The sequence below is a fragment of the Miniopterus schreibersii genome (assembly GCF_964146895.1).
Source record: "Miniopterus schreibersii genome assembly, chromosome: 3".
NCBI lineage: Eukaryota > Metazoa > Chordata > Mammalia > Chiroptera > Miniopteridae > Miniopterus > Miniopterus schreibersii.
Window position 1 is genome coordinate 2,861,949 of NC_138103.1, and position 16,476 is coordinate 2,878,424.

At 52.0% G+C, this 16,476-nt stretch overlaps 1 protein-coding gene across 2 annotated transcripts in view; it reads right to left on the bottom strand.

The window, feature by feature from the left end:
• PRKCB (protein kinase C beta) overlaps positions 1 to 16,476 on the bottom strand; it is a 274,237-nt gene that overhangs the window by 143,536 nt on the left and 114,225 nt on the right. For both annotated transcript variants that reach the window (XM_081132525.1, XM_081132524.1), the window contains exon 3: positions 6,015 to 6,097. In XM_081132525.1, coding sequence (XP_080988651.1) covers positions 6,015 to 6,097 — 83 coding nt within the window. The remainder of the gene's footprint in view (positions 1 to 6,014; positions 6,098 to 16,476) is intronic.

Below are 16,476 nucleotides of genomic sequence, written 5' to 3' on the forward strand. Positions count from 1 at the left end.
GAGGGGGGTCACTGGAACCTTCACTTTGTAGCCAGGCAATGGGCATCAGAAGGGTAGAGGGACTGAGCCCTTAACCTGTGCGACCTGATGCTATCTCCAGGCAGACAGTGCCAAAAATGAACTGAATTACAGGCACCCCATGGTGTCCGAGAATTGCTTGGTGCTGTGAGGAAACCCTTCCTCACCCACTGGAATTGGTACCAGACCCCATTTAGTGGCCCAGCACCAGCCAAGTCACTGGCTGACCCACAAGAGCCCAGCAGAGATCAGCTGAGTAGGCCCAGGTCAGAGGAGTCCCTCAAGCAGCACACGCAACCATGAGAAATAATAAATGACTGCTGATTTTAGCCACCGCATCGTGGATGGTCTGTTACACAGCAAAGCCGCTGACAGAACCGACCATGAGAAAGCACCCTGCTGGCAAGGACCTCAGTGCCAGGGTCAAGGCCCTCGTCCCTGCAGCTCCTCTCCCATCACCAACGTCCTTCCCACGGGCCAACCTCTTTTTCTACTCCTCATCGGAGTTGGGTTCTCTTATTTCAATTAAAAAATCATGAAGCTTTACTTTTTCTCTGTGATCCAATGTGGTTTAAAACAAACTGAAATCTTTCATTCCTCTGAAGTTTAAAGTAACTTCCCCACAAAGCCTATTGGACTGGGGCCTTGAGAGCAGAAACATTTCTTGGACAATGTTCTCATTTCTGTCTTGGTAATCCTGATTCTGGTTTTCAATTTCTGCAGACAAAACTGGCAATTTAAAATTTCCTGTAAAATCATCCATTGATTTCTATCAGATCTTCAGACACTAGCTTTTATCTAAAAGTGTCCTCTTTAATATATAAATATAACATATTCTTTCTGAATTCCCTTTTACTTTCCTTCTATTAAATCTTCAACATTCAACACAATTTATCACTTTCAAATATTCTTCACGAAGTAAGACCTGATTAAGAAGCACAACGGGTTCACTGCACATGCGTGTCCATCACCTGTAACTGGCCTGACTCCACATGCATGTCCATCACCTGTAACTGGCCTGACTCCACATGCATGTCCATCACCTGTAACTGACCTGACTCCACATGTGTGCCCATCGCCTGTGACTGACCTGACTCCACATGTGTGCCCATCGCCTGTGACTGACCTGTGTTAGTGATAGAGTCAGGGGGGTGCAGGGCATTGACAATGGATTTTACTCAGTACCTTGATTATAAATGATAAGGGATTATTTCTAAAACCATAGAATGTTGAAGGAAGTATTTTTACACAAACCTGCTATAGAATCCTTTTGCACTGCCTGGCACAGAGGCCTCCACTCAGTAAATATTACTATCAGCGGGTGAGAGGTGGCCGCTAGTCCTCTTGAGCTAGGAGAGACTCCTTCGGGTACGGACGTAATTCAGAGGCCATTTACTGACTGCCTTCTTTGTGCCAGGTGCTATTGTGGACGTAGCTCAATCAGCCTCTCAGTAAATACTCACAAAAAAGTATGACTTAGCTATCACTTCCCCCACTCTAAAGATACAAACTCAGTGTCACACGGCTGATTACTCCCCAGATCGCTGGAGCAGAGAACGGCAGCGCTGGAATGTGACAGCCAGGTTCTCTGGCGCCCAAGCCCGGGTTCTTTTCTTAGCACGCACCACGGAGTCGGAGGCACGGGGGCAGTCACCTGGCACGAGCGCGCTCTGGGTGGAGTCGGGCAGGGGGCTCCAGCACGTTCACTGTTAGGGAGACGGGCAACCGGCAGGCCCTCAGCTGCGAGTGCGGGCTCACCGTGTGACAGGCACGGGGCGAAGCACTTTCAGGCAACGGGGTTAACCCTTTTGCTGTTTTATTTCATTTTTTTAAACCTCTTTTCATTTTGAGGATTAACAAATTACTACAACAAGTTTATGTGGTTGGTACTAATATTCTGATTTATAGAGGAAACTGAGCCACCAAGAGGGAAATGGCACCAAGAGGGAAATGGCAGGCCCAAGCCCCCTAGTGAATAGCTGGCAGAGTCAGGCCCTGAACCCACGTCTGGCTCCAGAGTCCACACTCTCACCCGCCACTGACACGATCAATACATTGCCCAGCTTCCCACTGTAGCTGGAGGTGCTGGATTGGCGAGGGATTGGGGCAGGGAATGAATGTGCTCTCTCCGTAGGGCCACCTCTGACCCTCTGACTGACACCAAGGCCTGTGGGTCTCCTATGAAGTCCAGAGGTTCTCAGTGGCTTTTGGAGCCAACAAGATCTGCCGTAGATTTACCAGAGATTCTTCCTTCCCATGAAAAGTGAAATCTCTTTCTCCACTACTTTCTCCAGTGGACACTATCAAACGTGGTGCACAGGCTGGAAAAACACATGTGCTGTGGTTACGCTGAGCTGCCCTTCTTGGAACCCTGACAGCACCGTGTGAACCAGAGCGAGCCAGCTGAAGGATGCGGCCACATGGAGAACCGAGGCTCCCGGGCCAACCACCCGCTCACTGCCGGCCATCCTAGATCACCCAGCCACCAGGGAGCCACTGACACAGGTGAGGCTACATTTTGTGCCCAGGGCAAGCACCTCACTTAACTCATCCCAGCCCTCAGAGACAACTCCTCTCCTTCTCGTTCTGAGATCTCTCAGGAGGCAGTGTGTACAGTCAGCATTGCAAGTGATGGGTAACTGTAATGTCCATACATATGCTTGAAATGGTCCAAGAGACAGCAGAATTGAGAGTCCCCAACCAGGGAAGAGACCAAGAACCAGGAGGGTATCTGTAGGTGACCAGAAGTACCAGCCAGGAACTCTGTCACTGGAGGTCCTCCAATGGTCGGTGCCCACATATGTCTGTTCCCATTGGCACCGAATAACTGGTCAGTAGCTGGGTTCACTGGGACAGTTCCCGGTCCATAAAGTTCCTCAGGGGGACTGATGTTCCATGATTTGGACTTATCTGTAGAAGACTAAGTTCCAACATCCAGCATATCCCTAGCTCAGACTGGGCTTGGGAGAGCAGAGGGGCGCGGACAGGGCCAGCACACTGCTTTTCCATGGACGGAGACGTGCTGCGCTGCTCCGTGAGCTTGCCCACACCAGCTCCTCCAAGGTCACGCAGGAGCAGGGCACTCCTCCAAGCCTGAATCTGGCTGCGCCTGAGTCTCAGCCAGCAAGAGCCCGGCCAGGTTGCCGAGCAGGTGTGGACAGATCTTTAATCATGCCTCCGACCGTAGACAAAAAAAGGTCAATGAACTGAGAATCAAACCAATTCAGTTGTCTGGACCAATTCATCATCCTTGGTGCCAACCAACCTTCTTGGAACTGTGTCCAGAGATAGGATCGTCCCAGGCAGGCTGCCAAATCCCATGCACGCTGGCTACAGGGGTGCCCGCTGCTCTCCCCGTGCCAAGGTAATGGATGGCTGCGCAGCTCCACGCGTACAGTGAGGGTCCCTGACACCCGCGGCGCCCACACTGCTAGGAGGACGGCAGGTGGCAGGCAGAGAGGTCGCTCACTGTCACACTCCCTCCGCAGACTCCCCCGCTGCCCCCCGTCGCCAGCATCTTCTCCACACATACAGCTCCTGCCCGGCAGAGACCCTGTCCTCAGCGCTTTCACAGATTTTACTCGCTGGGTGCTCATAACAATGCCATAAGGTAGGGGCTGTTATTTTATCTATTTCCGCTGAGGAACCTAAGGCACAAAGAGATTTAGGTAATTTGCCAAAGGTCACACATATTCGAGTCTGTGAATGCCGGCCCCATGGTCTGTGACTTCTAAACGGTTCTCAATATTTTTCTCTAGTTTCCTTCTGAGGGACCACTTCTCCCCCACTCCCAAATTTTGGGGTAGGCACCCGGGCCCTCCTTTCCAGGGGCAGACACATGAGCAAGTCTGGCCTGTCAGCGCAACCATCCTTCTGGCTACATGTGGCCCATGGTCCAGTGAGACCAGCTCTCCTCCCTAGAGCTGCAGCCATCACGCTGCCCCGGAGAAACATGCTCCTGAACCTGAAAGCAGGACAGGAAGGCTGGGCCAACCTGGAGAAGGAGACTCCTGAGGACCGCACTCTGCACCTGATCCAGGGCTCTGACCAGCCTACCCTTGGCTTTTCCGTTTCAGGGACCAGGAATCTCCCTTTTCATATAAGCCCGTCTGAGCTGAGTTTCTGTCTTAGGCAACAGAAAAAGCCAATGAATACGGGGTGGGGAAAAGTAGGTTTGCAGTTGTTTGTGTGGAAAATAATACAATAATTAATAAATAACAATAGAAGAAGGAGCTCTTTCGTGCACTCCGTGAGCAGCCTTGCCCACCCTGTACAGGCAGGACGGAACACCATCCTCCTGCTGCTCCTTGAGCATTACCAAGCCTCCGTCTACAGGACACTCAGAGCTGCACACCGGGTCAGCCGTCCCCAAGCTGCCCTGCCTGCTTTCCCGGGCGCGAGAAGAGGAACCGCACTGGAAGGCCCAGAGGGACCCTGACAACGTCCCGGTCCTCCCCTCTGCGGACAGGCCGGAAGGGCTGTGCTGCTTCTGTGCAGCCTGCAGTTCTGACCCCAAGTACCAGTTTCCAAGCAGAGCAGCTGTGGCCGGAACCCTAGCGGGTTCGTGTTGCCATGGCAACAGATAGGCCCGCTTCGCGGGGACATGGCAAATGACCATTTGTAAAAGGTTAGCAAGAGTCAAACAGATCCAAGGACACAAAGTTGTCACCACTCTGAGGGCAGCTGTCAGGTCTAAGTGGGTAAGAACAGGACCAGTAATGGACAAAATCCATGTAGAAAATTCCAGAAGGTGAAACCAAAACAGGATAAACGAGAACACTAGGGTGGCAGCTGTGCAGCGGCTACCTGGACACAGCTCATCACTGGGCAGTGGGAAAGTGTGCGTGGTGGGAAGTCCTCCTGGGAAAGTTCAGCGCGACTTCACCGAGTCCTCCTGCCAGCTTCTCATCTCACATACAGTCTGGCATGAGGGAGCTCAGAGCTGGCTCAGCTGCTTATCCACGTCAGCAGTGACTCAGGTTCCGCCCACTCTGCCGTGCCCAGCATGTCAGCCACGTCTCCCTCACTGTCCCTAAAGGGCTGTCACAACCACAAGCAGGACAAAGAAAGAGATGTCTTCTCTTATCAGAAAGGACAGTCTTTCCTAGAAGCCTTACGCAGGCTTCCCCACCCCACTGAGCAGAAGGCAGTCACATGCCCAGTCACTAGCTCCTCGGCTGGGGGAAGCAAGTGGCTGGCATTGCAGCTGCCAGCCTGAGAGGCGGCCTGTGCCAGAGGGCAGGTGCGGGCCATGAATGACTGTCAGGGAGGTGATCAACGATGCACCCAAATCTTAGACAAATTTGCACCAAGAGTTCTGTCATAACCTTATAGTATCCATACCATCATTCACTTAATATTTTCCTTAAATCAATATATCTTTGGTTTACCCTAAATACCTTTACTTAGGCAGGAAATTTTACATTCCTACTATAAATGCAAAATCACTACTAGATACACTTTTCCATTCCAAAACAAACTCATAATGATTAAAACAAAAACTCTTTGCCTGTTTTATCTAGAAGCATCCCTTGTCCCACCCACAGCAGTCATACCGGGGGATGCACAGTAACAGGACAAAGTCATTTCCCCCTAGTTCTCGGGCCCTGGTACCAAGCATTCCACAGCAAAGGGCTCTCAAGAGCTTGCATGAAGGTCTAGCCAACTACCTCTCCCCCGCCCACCACTCTCCATGCCCCAGCTGTCAAGATGAAAAGACGTTTATGAGACTTATATAATCATATTAACCAATGTCACCCCAATAAATTCAATAAAAATTTTTTAGACATTTAGCAAAATCACAGTAGGGGAGCAGCTTGTTTCCTATACGGTCACACCCCCTCTGGAAATGTTTTGTTTTTTGTTTTTTTCCATTAAAATGAAAAAATATAAGGACCATACATGCCTTGGAGTGAGACCACCCCAACTTCTTTGTCTCAGGGTCCTCACTTACCCCGACTGTGGACAAAGACAGGGGACCAGTGCCCATTACTTACATCAGAGGCGGGACCCTTGTCAGCGCCTGGGCAGGAGAAAGTGACAAATTCATGGCACCGCTTGTGGACGACAAAACAGCAGACTGCAAAAGAGAAAATAAAGGTAGGGGAGAGGGAAGGAGGGAAGTGGAGAGAAGGAAGGGAGGGAGAGGGAAAGAGATGGTTAAAACCTGGAATTCACCACAAGTAAAGGCTTTATAGCAAAATAACAATGCCTTCTGCTCTGTGCCTGTCAAGCCCTTGGGTGCCCCGACTTTACGTCTTGCAAATTAGTTAAGTTTCCAAAGTAACTGGGGGTCCAAAAGATGCCAGGTACCCAGCACTACACGCCCTTGAAGATCGCCCAAGTTGCCGGGTTTGGGAGCAGAGCGTCTCTTAGATTGGGCACCACGTGCAGTAGCTGGCCTGTGTTCGGGTTCACAGGCATAAGAAATGCATCTATGGAAACACCAGTCACACGCGGGGGGCTGCAGGTCACACGGACGGCACGTAGGAGCACAAGCCGCAGAGGCAGACGCGCCTCACCCCGCGCAAGCCCAGGGGTGCAGGCGGGGAGAAAGAAGCCGCGGTGTTCGCACCGTCACACGAGCAGTTCCCGACCAAACGCACACGCACATCGGCTGCGTTCGAAGGTGTCTGAGTTACATGCATGGCTCTGCTATCTGGGGACCGCATCCCTTGGGCAAAGGGACAGCCAGAGAATGGATACAAATAAAACGGATTTTTTGGTTCACGTTGTCTTTTGTAGTTTTGTTCTTCAAATCACCTCAAACGAACTCTAGACCGTGGGTTCCTGGAGGGTGGGTGCCATGCCGAAGGAGCAGCATCTTTCTTTTTAATTTTATTCTATTTTTCAAAAAGAGTTCTACATTCAGTATTATTTTGTATTAGTTTCAGATGTACTGATGGTTCCAGAGGGGAGGGGGTTGGGGGCTGGGTGTAAAAGGCGAGGGACTGAGAAGTGCAGATGGGTAGTTACAGGGCAGTCACAGGGACGTGAAGTACAGCGCCGGGACGCAGTCAGTGACGCCACAAAACTGTGGTGTCGGGTGGGTGCGAGATTTATCAGGATGACCACTTAGTGAGTTATATCACTGGGTTGTACACCTGAAACTAATATAATACTGTATGTCAACTGTAACTGAAAAATAAAAAATTATTTAAAGTCAAAAATAAGTAAAAGAGCTATAAAATTCATAAAAAAAAACTGCAAGGGGGGAAAAGCGGGGCAGAGGAGAAACATATATTCACAGAGATTTAAGAAACATGTCAACCAAATGCAACCTGTGGTCTTTGTTTGGATCCTAAGTGAAATCAACAACTGGCTCAAAACTGTATGAGGCAGTGTCAGGAAAACAGTTACACCTCAGTCTGGTGATGTGAAGGAATTATTATTACTGATCTGGGCAGGAAGAGGGAAGGCGAACAGTTACCAAGGAGGGGACAAAAGCAATTTCAGCATCAGGTTTCTCATCCGGGGGCTTTAATTCCAGAATACGACAGAGCAGTATCGTCAAACGTGTAGGAAAATGCACTTTGAACCTAAACCTCCTACAAAACATTCAAGTAAAAGTACAAAATAAAGACACTTCCAGAATACAAGAACTCAGACATCTTACTCCCTACAAAAGAAGTATTAGGTATATACACACTGAAAATTAAAAAAACGCACAACCAAAAAGTGAATAAAAGGTGTGAGAAATGGAGGCGAGAGAACAAAAAGCTACAGGAGCAAGGAGGGGGAACCTGGGCCACGGGAAGGGGTGGGAGAGGGCCCGGGACTGAGTGCGCCCAGGCGACAGGTAGGAAGGACGCGCACCCGGCGCTCCGAGTGTGAGCAACTGAGACTAACTAAGAGTGGGAGGCCTGGGGGGAGTGGGGGGGGCCAGTGGGGGGAAGGGGGGGCACCTGTATTCCTTTCAACAGTAAAGATAAATTTAAATTTAAAAAAATAATAGGAGTAGAAAGATTATGTATAACTTGTAGACTAAACTGGCCAAAGGAAACACAACCCAGCTGCACTTCAAAAGAGCCCCATGTGCCCCAACTTCACATAAATATTACTTCTTTCCATTTCTATGTGCATCACTTGCATTTCGAGCTCTTTGGGCCTCTGTAATTTCTTGGTGTCTGATGTGGCAGGGGAATCTAATTTGCCCTATTTTTCCAAATGGTAATCAGCTGTCCCAGCATCTTTTATTGAATAATTCATCCCTTCTCCACTGACTTCAAATGCCTACTTTATTATATGCTAAATAATTATACACACTGGAGTCTGTCTCCGGGCCTTCGGTTCCGTCCCCCTGGCCTGTTTTGTAACACAGCAACGTAAGTTTTAATGACAGGAGAAAATAGGGTGTGTCTTCCCTCCTTACCCTATTTTCTACATTTTCTTGGGCATCACAGTATGTTTACTGTTCCAAGTGAACTCTGGAAGCAGATGATGGGAATTTTCCTGGAATTGTATTTAGTCAATCCCCCCACCCCCCAAAATTTATTGGAACTATGACTGAAGTTGTCTTAAATTTAGAAATTAAACTGAAGATAACTGACACTTTTACAACGAGTCTTTCTATCGGGAATAAGGTGTCTCCTTATTAAAATCTTACTTTCTGTCTCCCAATAAGGTCTTTGATTTTCTCGACAGGAGCTGAGTCTCACTTAGTATTATCCAAGGGATCCCACTTTTCCCACTTTGCTTTCCAACGGCTTATTGTTTACGACTAGGAGAGCAATGAGCTGGCGGCACCGTGGGTTTACTTTGTACACATTTTTTATTCGTAACAGTTTTTTTGGGTTTTCCGTTTCCTTTGAGTTTTCCAGGAAGAGATGCATATTATTACAAACAATAATAATTTTCGTTCTTCCTTTCTGACAGGTATGCCTCTTTCTTACCCTTACCATATTTCTACACCCAGCACTTTCTGAACCGCGTGGAAAGAAGGAGACGACAGTGGATCGTCCTGTCCAGCCCTGCACTCTCCCCGCTCCGCCTGTCCCTCGCTGTCTCCTCAAACGGACTTTTGGAATTTATATTTTCCCTTGGAAATTGTCCATAGTGTTCTCCACTGTCGTTAGGCTATTTTTCCCCAGGTTTGTCTTCTCCATTGTCTATTTTATGGTCTTATCATTTTAAAGAAGCAAATCATGTGTATATTTTTCAATGCTACTGGGGTTTTTTTGTACTTTATTAATTGCTACTTTTATCTCTCCTGTTTATTGTATTTGTCCTACTTCTTTCATTTGTATTACCTGTGTTACCTATTGGTTAGGAGTGTGAATTCTTGTTTTACGTCTCTAAGTGGTCGATCACGGTTTAATTTCTTCCTCGACTCAGAACTAGCTAGGAAAGCTGTTTCTCCCCCAACCCACCCCACCCATTTGTAAGTTGCCGATCTAATCTAAACCTTTCTTCAGAGACTCAGTTATGACCTTCATCACCCTTGTCTCCTAGAGGGGGGCAGGGGCTCATCCCCAGGGACCAGGCGTCTACCACACCCTTGGTACGTAACTGGTACATTGTAAATAAGTGTTTGGTGAATGAATGAACAAAAATTGAATGTCATCAGCCGTAGAAGTGGAAGAAAGGCCTGGATCTATGTTGTCCATCAGTTTATGTTGTTCATCAGATTCCACATCTGAGTGAGATCGTGTGATCCTTGTCTTTCTCTGACTGGCTTATTCACTCAGCATAAAATAAACTCTGAAAAAATTTTTTTTAAAAAAGAAAAAGAAAAAAGAAAAAAAAAGCCCAACCAACTTCAAGGTAGCTGTATCTCCTGGATGGCCGTCCACCTTCCACCACCATGGACGGAACCACGGACAAGGTCTCCCCAGGCAGCCACAGGAGAAAGCCACGGGGTGGGATCAAGGCGCCAGTGGCCTGGCCGCCGGTGGCTCTGCAGCGGCTGGGAGCAGGCCTGGGAAAGCCCTTCTCAGCGCGTGCTTCTGAGAAGCTGCGAGAACCAAATTTCCCATTAACTGGAGCACTTTAAAGAAAGGCAGGCGGGCTGGCTGGCTATTTAAAGAAACAAACTAAACCTTTTGTGATACAAATAAACGCCCCCTCATTTCTGTTTGGCAAATTGAGGGTAAGACCAGCTTTTCTTAAGTAAGAGGAAACATTTCCCGAGCTGCTGAAACGCGCCAGGTCGTCCTTACAAACAGGTACCTAGAGCCAAGGATTCCCCGAGGCCTCCTGGTTCCTTCGCTGAGTCCTTGCTGGGGGCTGAGCTGGAGCCTCCTCTGAGCCCAGCCTCCCGCGCTTTCTCTGGACGACACGCGGGGTCTCTAGCTCAACCGCCTGGGCGCAGGAGGGGGGGGCGCAGACCTCCTCAGCTCCGCAGAGGAGACGCAGGTCCCCAGCCCCATCCGCCTCCACCCCCCTTTTCAGTGTAAGATCAGGAAGGCTGCGGCCGGCTTGGTAGGTGAAAGCGTGCCCCCCCCAGAGAGGTCCCCATCCTCACCTCTGGAACTGGTGTTACCGCACGTGGCAAAATGGACTTTGCAGGTGGATTCATTAAGGACCTTGAGGCCGGGGCGGGGGGGGGGGGTCATCCTCCACTATCCTGTGGGCCCAGTGTGATCACAGGGTCCTCAGGCGGGAGGCGGGAGGTGAGGGCAAGAGGAGGTGGGAAGGGAGGTTGAAGTGCTGCGGTTGCTGGAAAGGGGGGGGGGGGGGGCTAGGAGCCGGAAAGGCAAGGAGCAGGTTGTCGGCTAGAACCTCCTGGAAGGAAGACACCCCGCTGACACCTTGGTATCGGCCCCGAAAGCCCACCTGCAGACTGCTGGCCTCCAGCGCTGCAAGATCAGCAACTGTGTCATCTGAAGCCCCTTGGTGTGGCCACTTGCTGCAGAGGCCCCAGGAAACTAACGCACCAGCCAAGGGCAGAAGCACGTGCCCGGCCCGGAAGCAGGAACCCACAGGCACAAGCCCAGGGGACCTGTCTGCAGAACCTGCCCCGAGCAAGCACGGGACCCCTACCCTGCTCCACACCGCGCCCCACCCCAAATTCCCAACTAGTGCCCGCGATGAGCCCGCGGCATCCACAGCGGGCTGTCAAGTCATCCAAGTGCTATTTTGTTGTTTTTGGAGTTGATCCACCTCTTCTGCCCGCGTCTCACTGGGGTCACAGTGGAACACTGACACCTTTGGGAAACCATCTTGGCCCCTAAATCCACATCACCCGAGACAGGATTTGCAGCGCAGGTCCCAGGTATCTGTGGCGGGAGGACAGGAGGACCCTCAGCACTTTCCTCGGCTCTGCCTCTCTCAGGAGGCCCCTGCGCCAGTTCTCAGGGAAAGTCCGTCACCTGCGAGAGGTACAGGTCAGGCCTCCGGGACAGAGGGGCCTCGTCTGAGCACCCAATCACTCCGCCTCTCTGATTGTTTCCTTCTCCAAACTGGGCATAAAAACAGCTCCTACTCCTAAAAGGCTGAGTGCTTGGCGGCAGGGGCTCTGAGCTGGACGCGGTGTCCGGGAGGGTCCCTCTCTCGCCCCAGGCCAGGGCCGACTGGCTGCATGAAATCCCTCCTTGGGCCCAGGGCGAGCGGCGCTTCCCCACTCGCCCCCCGGAACCATCCCTGATGGCCATTTCCCCCCAGTGCCTGGCCTGACTGGCATTTGGAAGCGGCCCGTGTGGCCATCTGCCTGGGTCTGCAAAGGGCTCACACCCACGGCTGGACCCGAGCCGTGCGGCCACGGGAGGCAGCGGTGCGGTCCTCATCCGAGCGCAGGGCCCCGAGGCCCAGGCGCTCTGCCTGACGCCTTCCTCCCGCTCTCAGCTTCCGCCGAGCAGTCGTCTTCCAGCTCCTGGCTCCAGAAGACACCTCCCCTGCTTTCCTCACGCCCGCCATCCCAGCAGTTGCTGGAATCCCGCTGGCTCGTCCTTTCGAGCCTCCCGCGATGGCACGGGGCTGCCCTCAGCAGCTCACACGCGGAACTTGGCAATGAAGCCTCAACGGTCCCCCTGGAAAGTGCTGTGCCCCCTTGATAGCTCATCTCTAAGGACCGAACATCCCACAACCGCAGCGAAGATGGGCCCCGGTGCCGCACAACTGTCATGAGTCTTCATAGTGTGTGAACGCCCGCAGCGGGCGCAATGTCAGCTCCCAACGACGAAGGCCGGTCCCCACTTCCAGAATGGGGGGCCGTGGTGCGGGCTCTGCGGCCAAGCTGCCTGGATCTACACCAGGCACCGCTGTTTATTAGCTGCGACCTTGAACAGGCCCACTGACCTTGCTGTGTCTCAGTTCCCTAGTCTGTGAAATAGAAATGACAACAGGACTTTTCTCATAGAGCTGTTACGAGGGTGAGGGGGCCTGATCTCAGCAGTGTGTGGACACTAAGCACCCCTAATGGGTGCTAAGTTTTGTCCGTAGTGTTCCCACCTCCTCCCCTCCACCCCATGCAGCCTGCACACCCCTGGACAACCCATCCTCTGGAAACTCAGCTTTGACACTGCGCCCCTGCTCCCACACACACGGTCACTGGCTGCCTGCTGCCTAAAGCCGCACTGTCCCACCTGGTTGCCACCATATTAAATAACGTTGAAAATTGAGTTCCTCATTCACACTAGTTACATGGCAAGTGCTTAACAGCCACCTGTAGCTAGAAACTACCATACTGGACACTCATCATGGAAAGGCTACTGGACAGCTCTGGCCTGAGGAACGAAGCTCGAGTCCTGTGGCCCGGCATCCAGCCACAGCACAGCCGCCGTCTCTCTCAGTCCCATCTCTCCCTCCAGGGCCCCACACGCTGGCCGGGCGAGCCTGTCCCCTTCCAGAACGTATTTTATTCAGTCCCTAGTGTGTGAAATTGTTCCACAAACATGTGGATGCCCACAGCCTGCCACATGCAGACCACAAAGGAAACAAGGCAGAGGAGCTCTGCTCTCCAACTAGCACACTGAAGGCCAGAGTAGAATAAAAATAGCACGTTCCATAGGATGTCAACGCAGTAGCCCGCAGGACACACACTGCTTGGCTCGCCCCACCTACCTTAGCGCAGGGTTACAAACTCAGATGCCTCCAGAGGCAGGCCTGTGGCTGAGTGAACCAAGCCCGGTGAGGTGCAGCCGGGAAGGGTGGCAGCCAGGCCGAACCAGGGCACATGCCTGTCCCAGGGACACTAGGCTTCATCCAACAGTAACCCTGGGATCACTGGTCCACTGTGGCCAGACAGGATTTTTTAAAAAAAAACACTCGGTGCAGGCCATCCAAAGACATCTGAGCCCCCCCAGTTTAGCAGCTCTGTTCTAGCTGTACATCCTGACTCACGCGCTCCCACCTTGGTTACATACAATCTCCAAACTAAAATATCCCAACCACAGAAGGGGGACAGGACCACTTATTTTACACATAGCCGTGATGACAAGACCAGATTACCATGCCTGGTGTGCGCCAGCCTCATACCTAATTCTTAAGAAAAACATGAATGAATGTACTAACAATGAATGAAGACATGAATGACTGGGTTCTTGGGTCACCCACAAGGAATCACTGGCTATGGCTGGGTCAAAGGCACGCTGCGCGGGCTCGGAGGTCTGGCACGGCCCTGCGTGGCTGGCTTGGAGTGTGCAGCTGGAATTTCTTTTTAAAACAGTGTACCCTGCTTACAGTTTACAATTCCAGCATCACAGATAAGCGCACAGTTGAGAATCACTGCTCTGCATGTGAGCACATGTGTGACTCTACAAGTAGACATACAGAGGGGGACGGCTCTACTCTTTCTGGTGTTGATCTGTGTCCCACATGACACAATTCCACACCACCGCGCTCAGCTCTGGCTGCTCAGTGAGTCACCTGGAGTTTTTAAAACAAGTCAGAGCTCAGGTCCCACCTCCACAGACCCTGATTCATTCACTCGGGTGAGGGGGGGCTGAGGGCAGGTATATTTACCAGCTCCCCGGGGGACGGAATGTGGAAGAGCGTTGCTAATCCGCACACCGCCCATGCCTTTCCTCAAACCCACACATCCGGGGCCCATTCCGTCCCAGCACTTGGAGAACGGCCGCCTGTGTTCCCACAACTGCATCTATTGCGTTGCATGAGCGGCTACCTGCTAATTACCCAGCCTTGCAGGGAATTTTGAAGATCTGGTGGCGCCCATTTCCTCCTGCAGGGGAGGGGGAAGACAGCGAACCTCATGTTTATCAACAGCCAGGCTCTAGGGAGGGAATGCAAAGGAAAAGCAATGACCTTGAAAGGGCAAGCAGCCGCAGGAAAGGAATGTTTTTGTTCATAATGTTCCCAAATTTATTTAATTAAGCAAGATAAAGCAGCAGGGCCGACAATAGGTCCTCAGAAGTAAATAAACCAGTGAGAAGAAAGCCGCCCCCCACCCCCTGTGCTACACCCACCCCAGGGAGGCAGCCCGGCGGGCAGCTGCGGGAACATCCTGCTGGCTTGGATAACACGTGGAGACTTCGTGACCCCATGGCCTCCCCCTTTTGATCAGACCCCAAGGTGGGGCAGCAGGACACAATGACACAGCCTGAGAGGAAGCACCAACATCCCTTCATTCGCCAGCCATCTCCAGCCAGGCCCAGAGCGCGTGGACCAGAAGGCTTGGTCCTGAACCAAGTGTGCTGGGCATCTCCTGTTTCTGCCGGACAACCACCCATCTCTTTTGCTTCTCCTTTGGGGATCACCCGCCCTGAGCCCCAGTTAAGGCTGCCCTCACTCCCTGACTCCCCTGGCATAAAACCCAGGCCACAGTGTGAATTCAGGGTGGGCATACAATTCAGGCCTCCCCCTGCAAGGACCAGCTTCAGGACTTGTGCTAGAACTATCAGGAAAGGGGACTTATTTCCCAGTAGTGTTGCTAAGCTGGTGGGAAATGAGTCTGCATCTGCCATCTTCACTATCACTAAGGAGAAGCTTCTCTGAGAATGAAGCCAACAAAGAGAAAAGTGGAGCCAAGAGATGACTGACCTGAGCACCTGGATCCAGCCGGGCCTGAAGGGAGAACCCCTCGGTTTTTCTATATGAGTCAACAGATCCCTCTTTAACTAACCAACTGAATGGAGTGTTTGTTTCTTGAGACCAAAGACTTCTGACTAATAAAACAAAGGAGAGAAGTTGGAGACTGGGCAGTGAGGGCCCTATTTTCTCCTGTGTTTCATGTATTCCTATAAATAAACCTCTTTCCTTTTCTAAATAGGGCTTTGGTGTTAAGAGCACTCGATCTGATCAGCACTGGTGAATGGAGGAGAGCTGGGATACAGCGATTCAAGCACCTCCAGTTCCCCTAGAGACACAGCCCTCGAGGCGGATGGCTGCACCTAGGAGTCCGCTCAGGTGGCAGAAAGTGCCGGGAGATAGAAGGTGGGACGGGTCTCCTTGATCCGCAGGCACCTATGACTTGGGCTTCTGTCGGGAGACGGGCAAACCTGCCTTGCTGAGGGGAGTGGGGGGTGATGTACACCATCTGCTAGTCCCAGCTCCCCCTCCTGCTCGCGCAGGCGGGACCCCATAGCCTCAAGGACACGTGCTTTCCTTACATCACAATGAGCTACATCCGCCAACTTGTGCTTCTGAAGTGAAATTGCTTGAAGCCCAGAGATAAATTCACGTCAATCTCAGTCCCTCAACTCACTCAAAAAAGCCACTAGAGAAAGCTTAGTCCTCTGGCAGGTTTACCTGCAAGGACAGGTGGCCTGCTGTGTGAATACTGCCGAATACCACATCAAGGGCAGGGCCACGGAGATTACCGAGGGCCCGGTGGTCTGCCTGCCCAGCACCCCTGCCTCTTCTCCTGGTAACTGGCATGTTGGGTCTCCCCTGGAAAGCAGCCTTCCTCCGTCACATGCAGTCTTGCTGGGGCTGTCGGTCACGGTGCACAGCTCTCCCCTGGCCTAGGGGTGGCATGTGATCCGAGATCAGCCACTCACGCTCTTTCTCCTGCGGACGTGATTCTTGAATCAGTGGTGGCCCATTAGTTCCTGCCATCTCCATCTAAGAGCTGCTCTGGGCCCTGTACTTTCTAAGGCCTGGCATTGCATGAACAGCACCCCATACACTTCCAAGTGATTGTACATGACGACTAGACTCAATGTCTGTTGCTCACAAAGAACCAATTTAAAGACGTTTGATCGCACCCGACGCTGACGCGAGCATCCTTCTCACCACGTCCCAGAGAGTCACCAGCTTCTCATGCCCACTCCACCTCCCCAGAGCAGCCAACATTAGAAAGTCCTTCAGCCTCCCCCCGAATGCCGGCTCCTGCCCTCTGGGGCCCCCCTCCCGCTCCCCCCACCCTCACCTATTGGCACTCCTCAGGCTCTGTCCCAGGCGCTGGCCTCTGCCTCGGACACCCTCCCCAGGCCATCTCGTCAATCCACAGGACTTCACACTCGGCCCACGCTGGTGGCTCCCACCTCTGTTCCTCTCCCCGAGCCCCACGCCCATCCAGCCACCTGCACCTCAACACCACCATTTGTACATCAAACTGGTCCA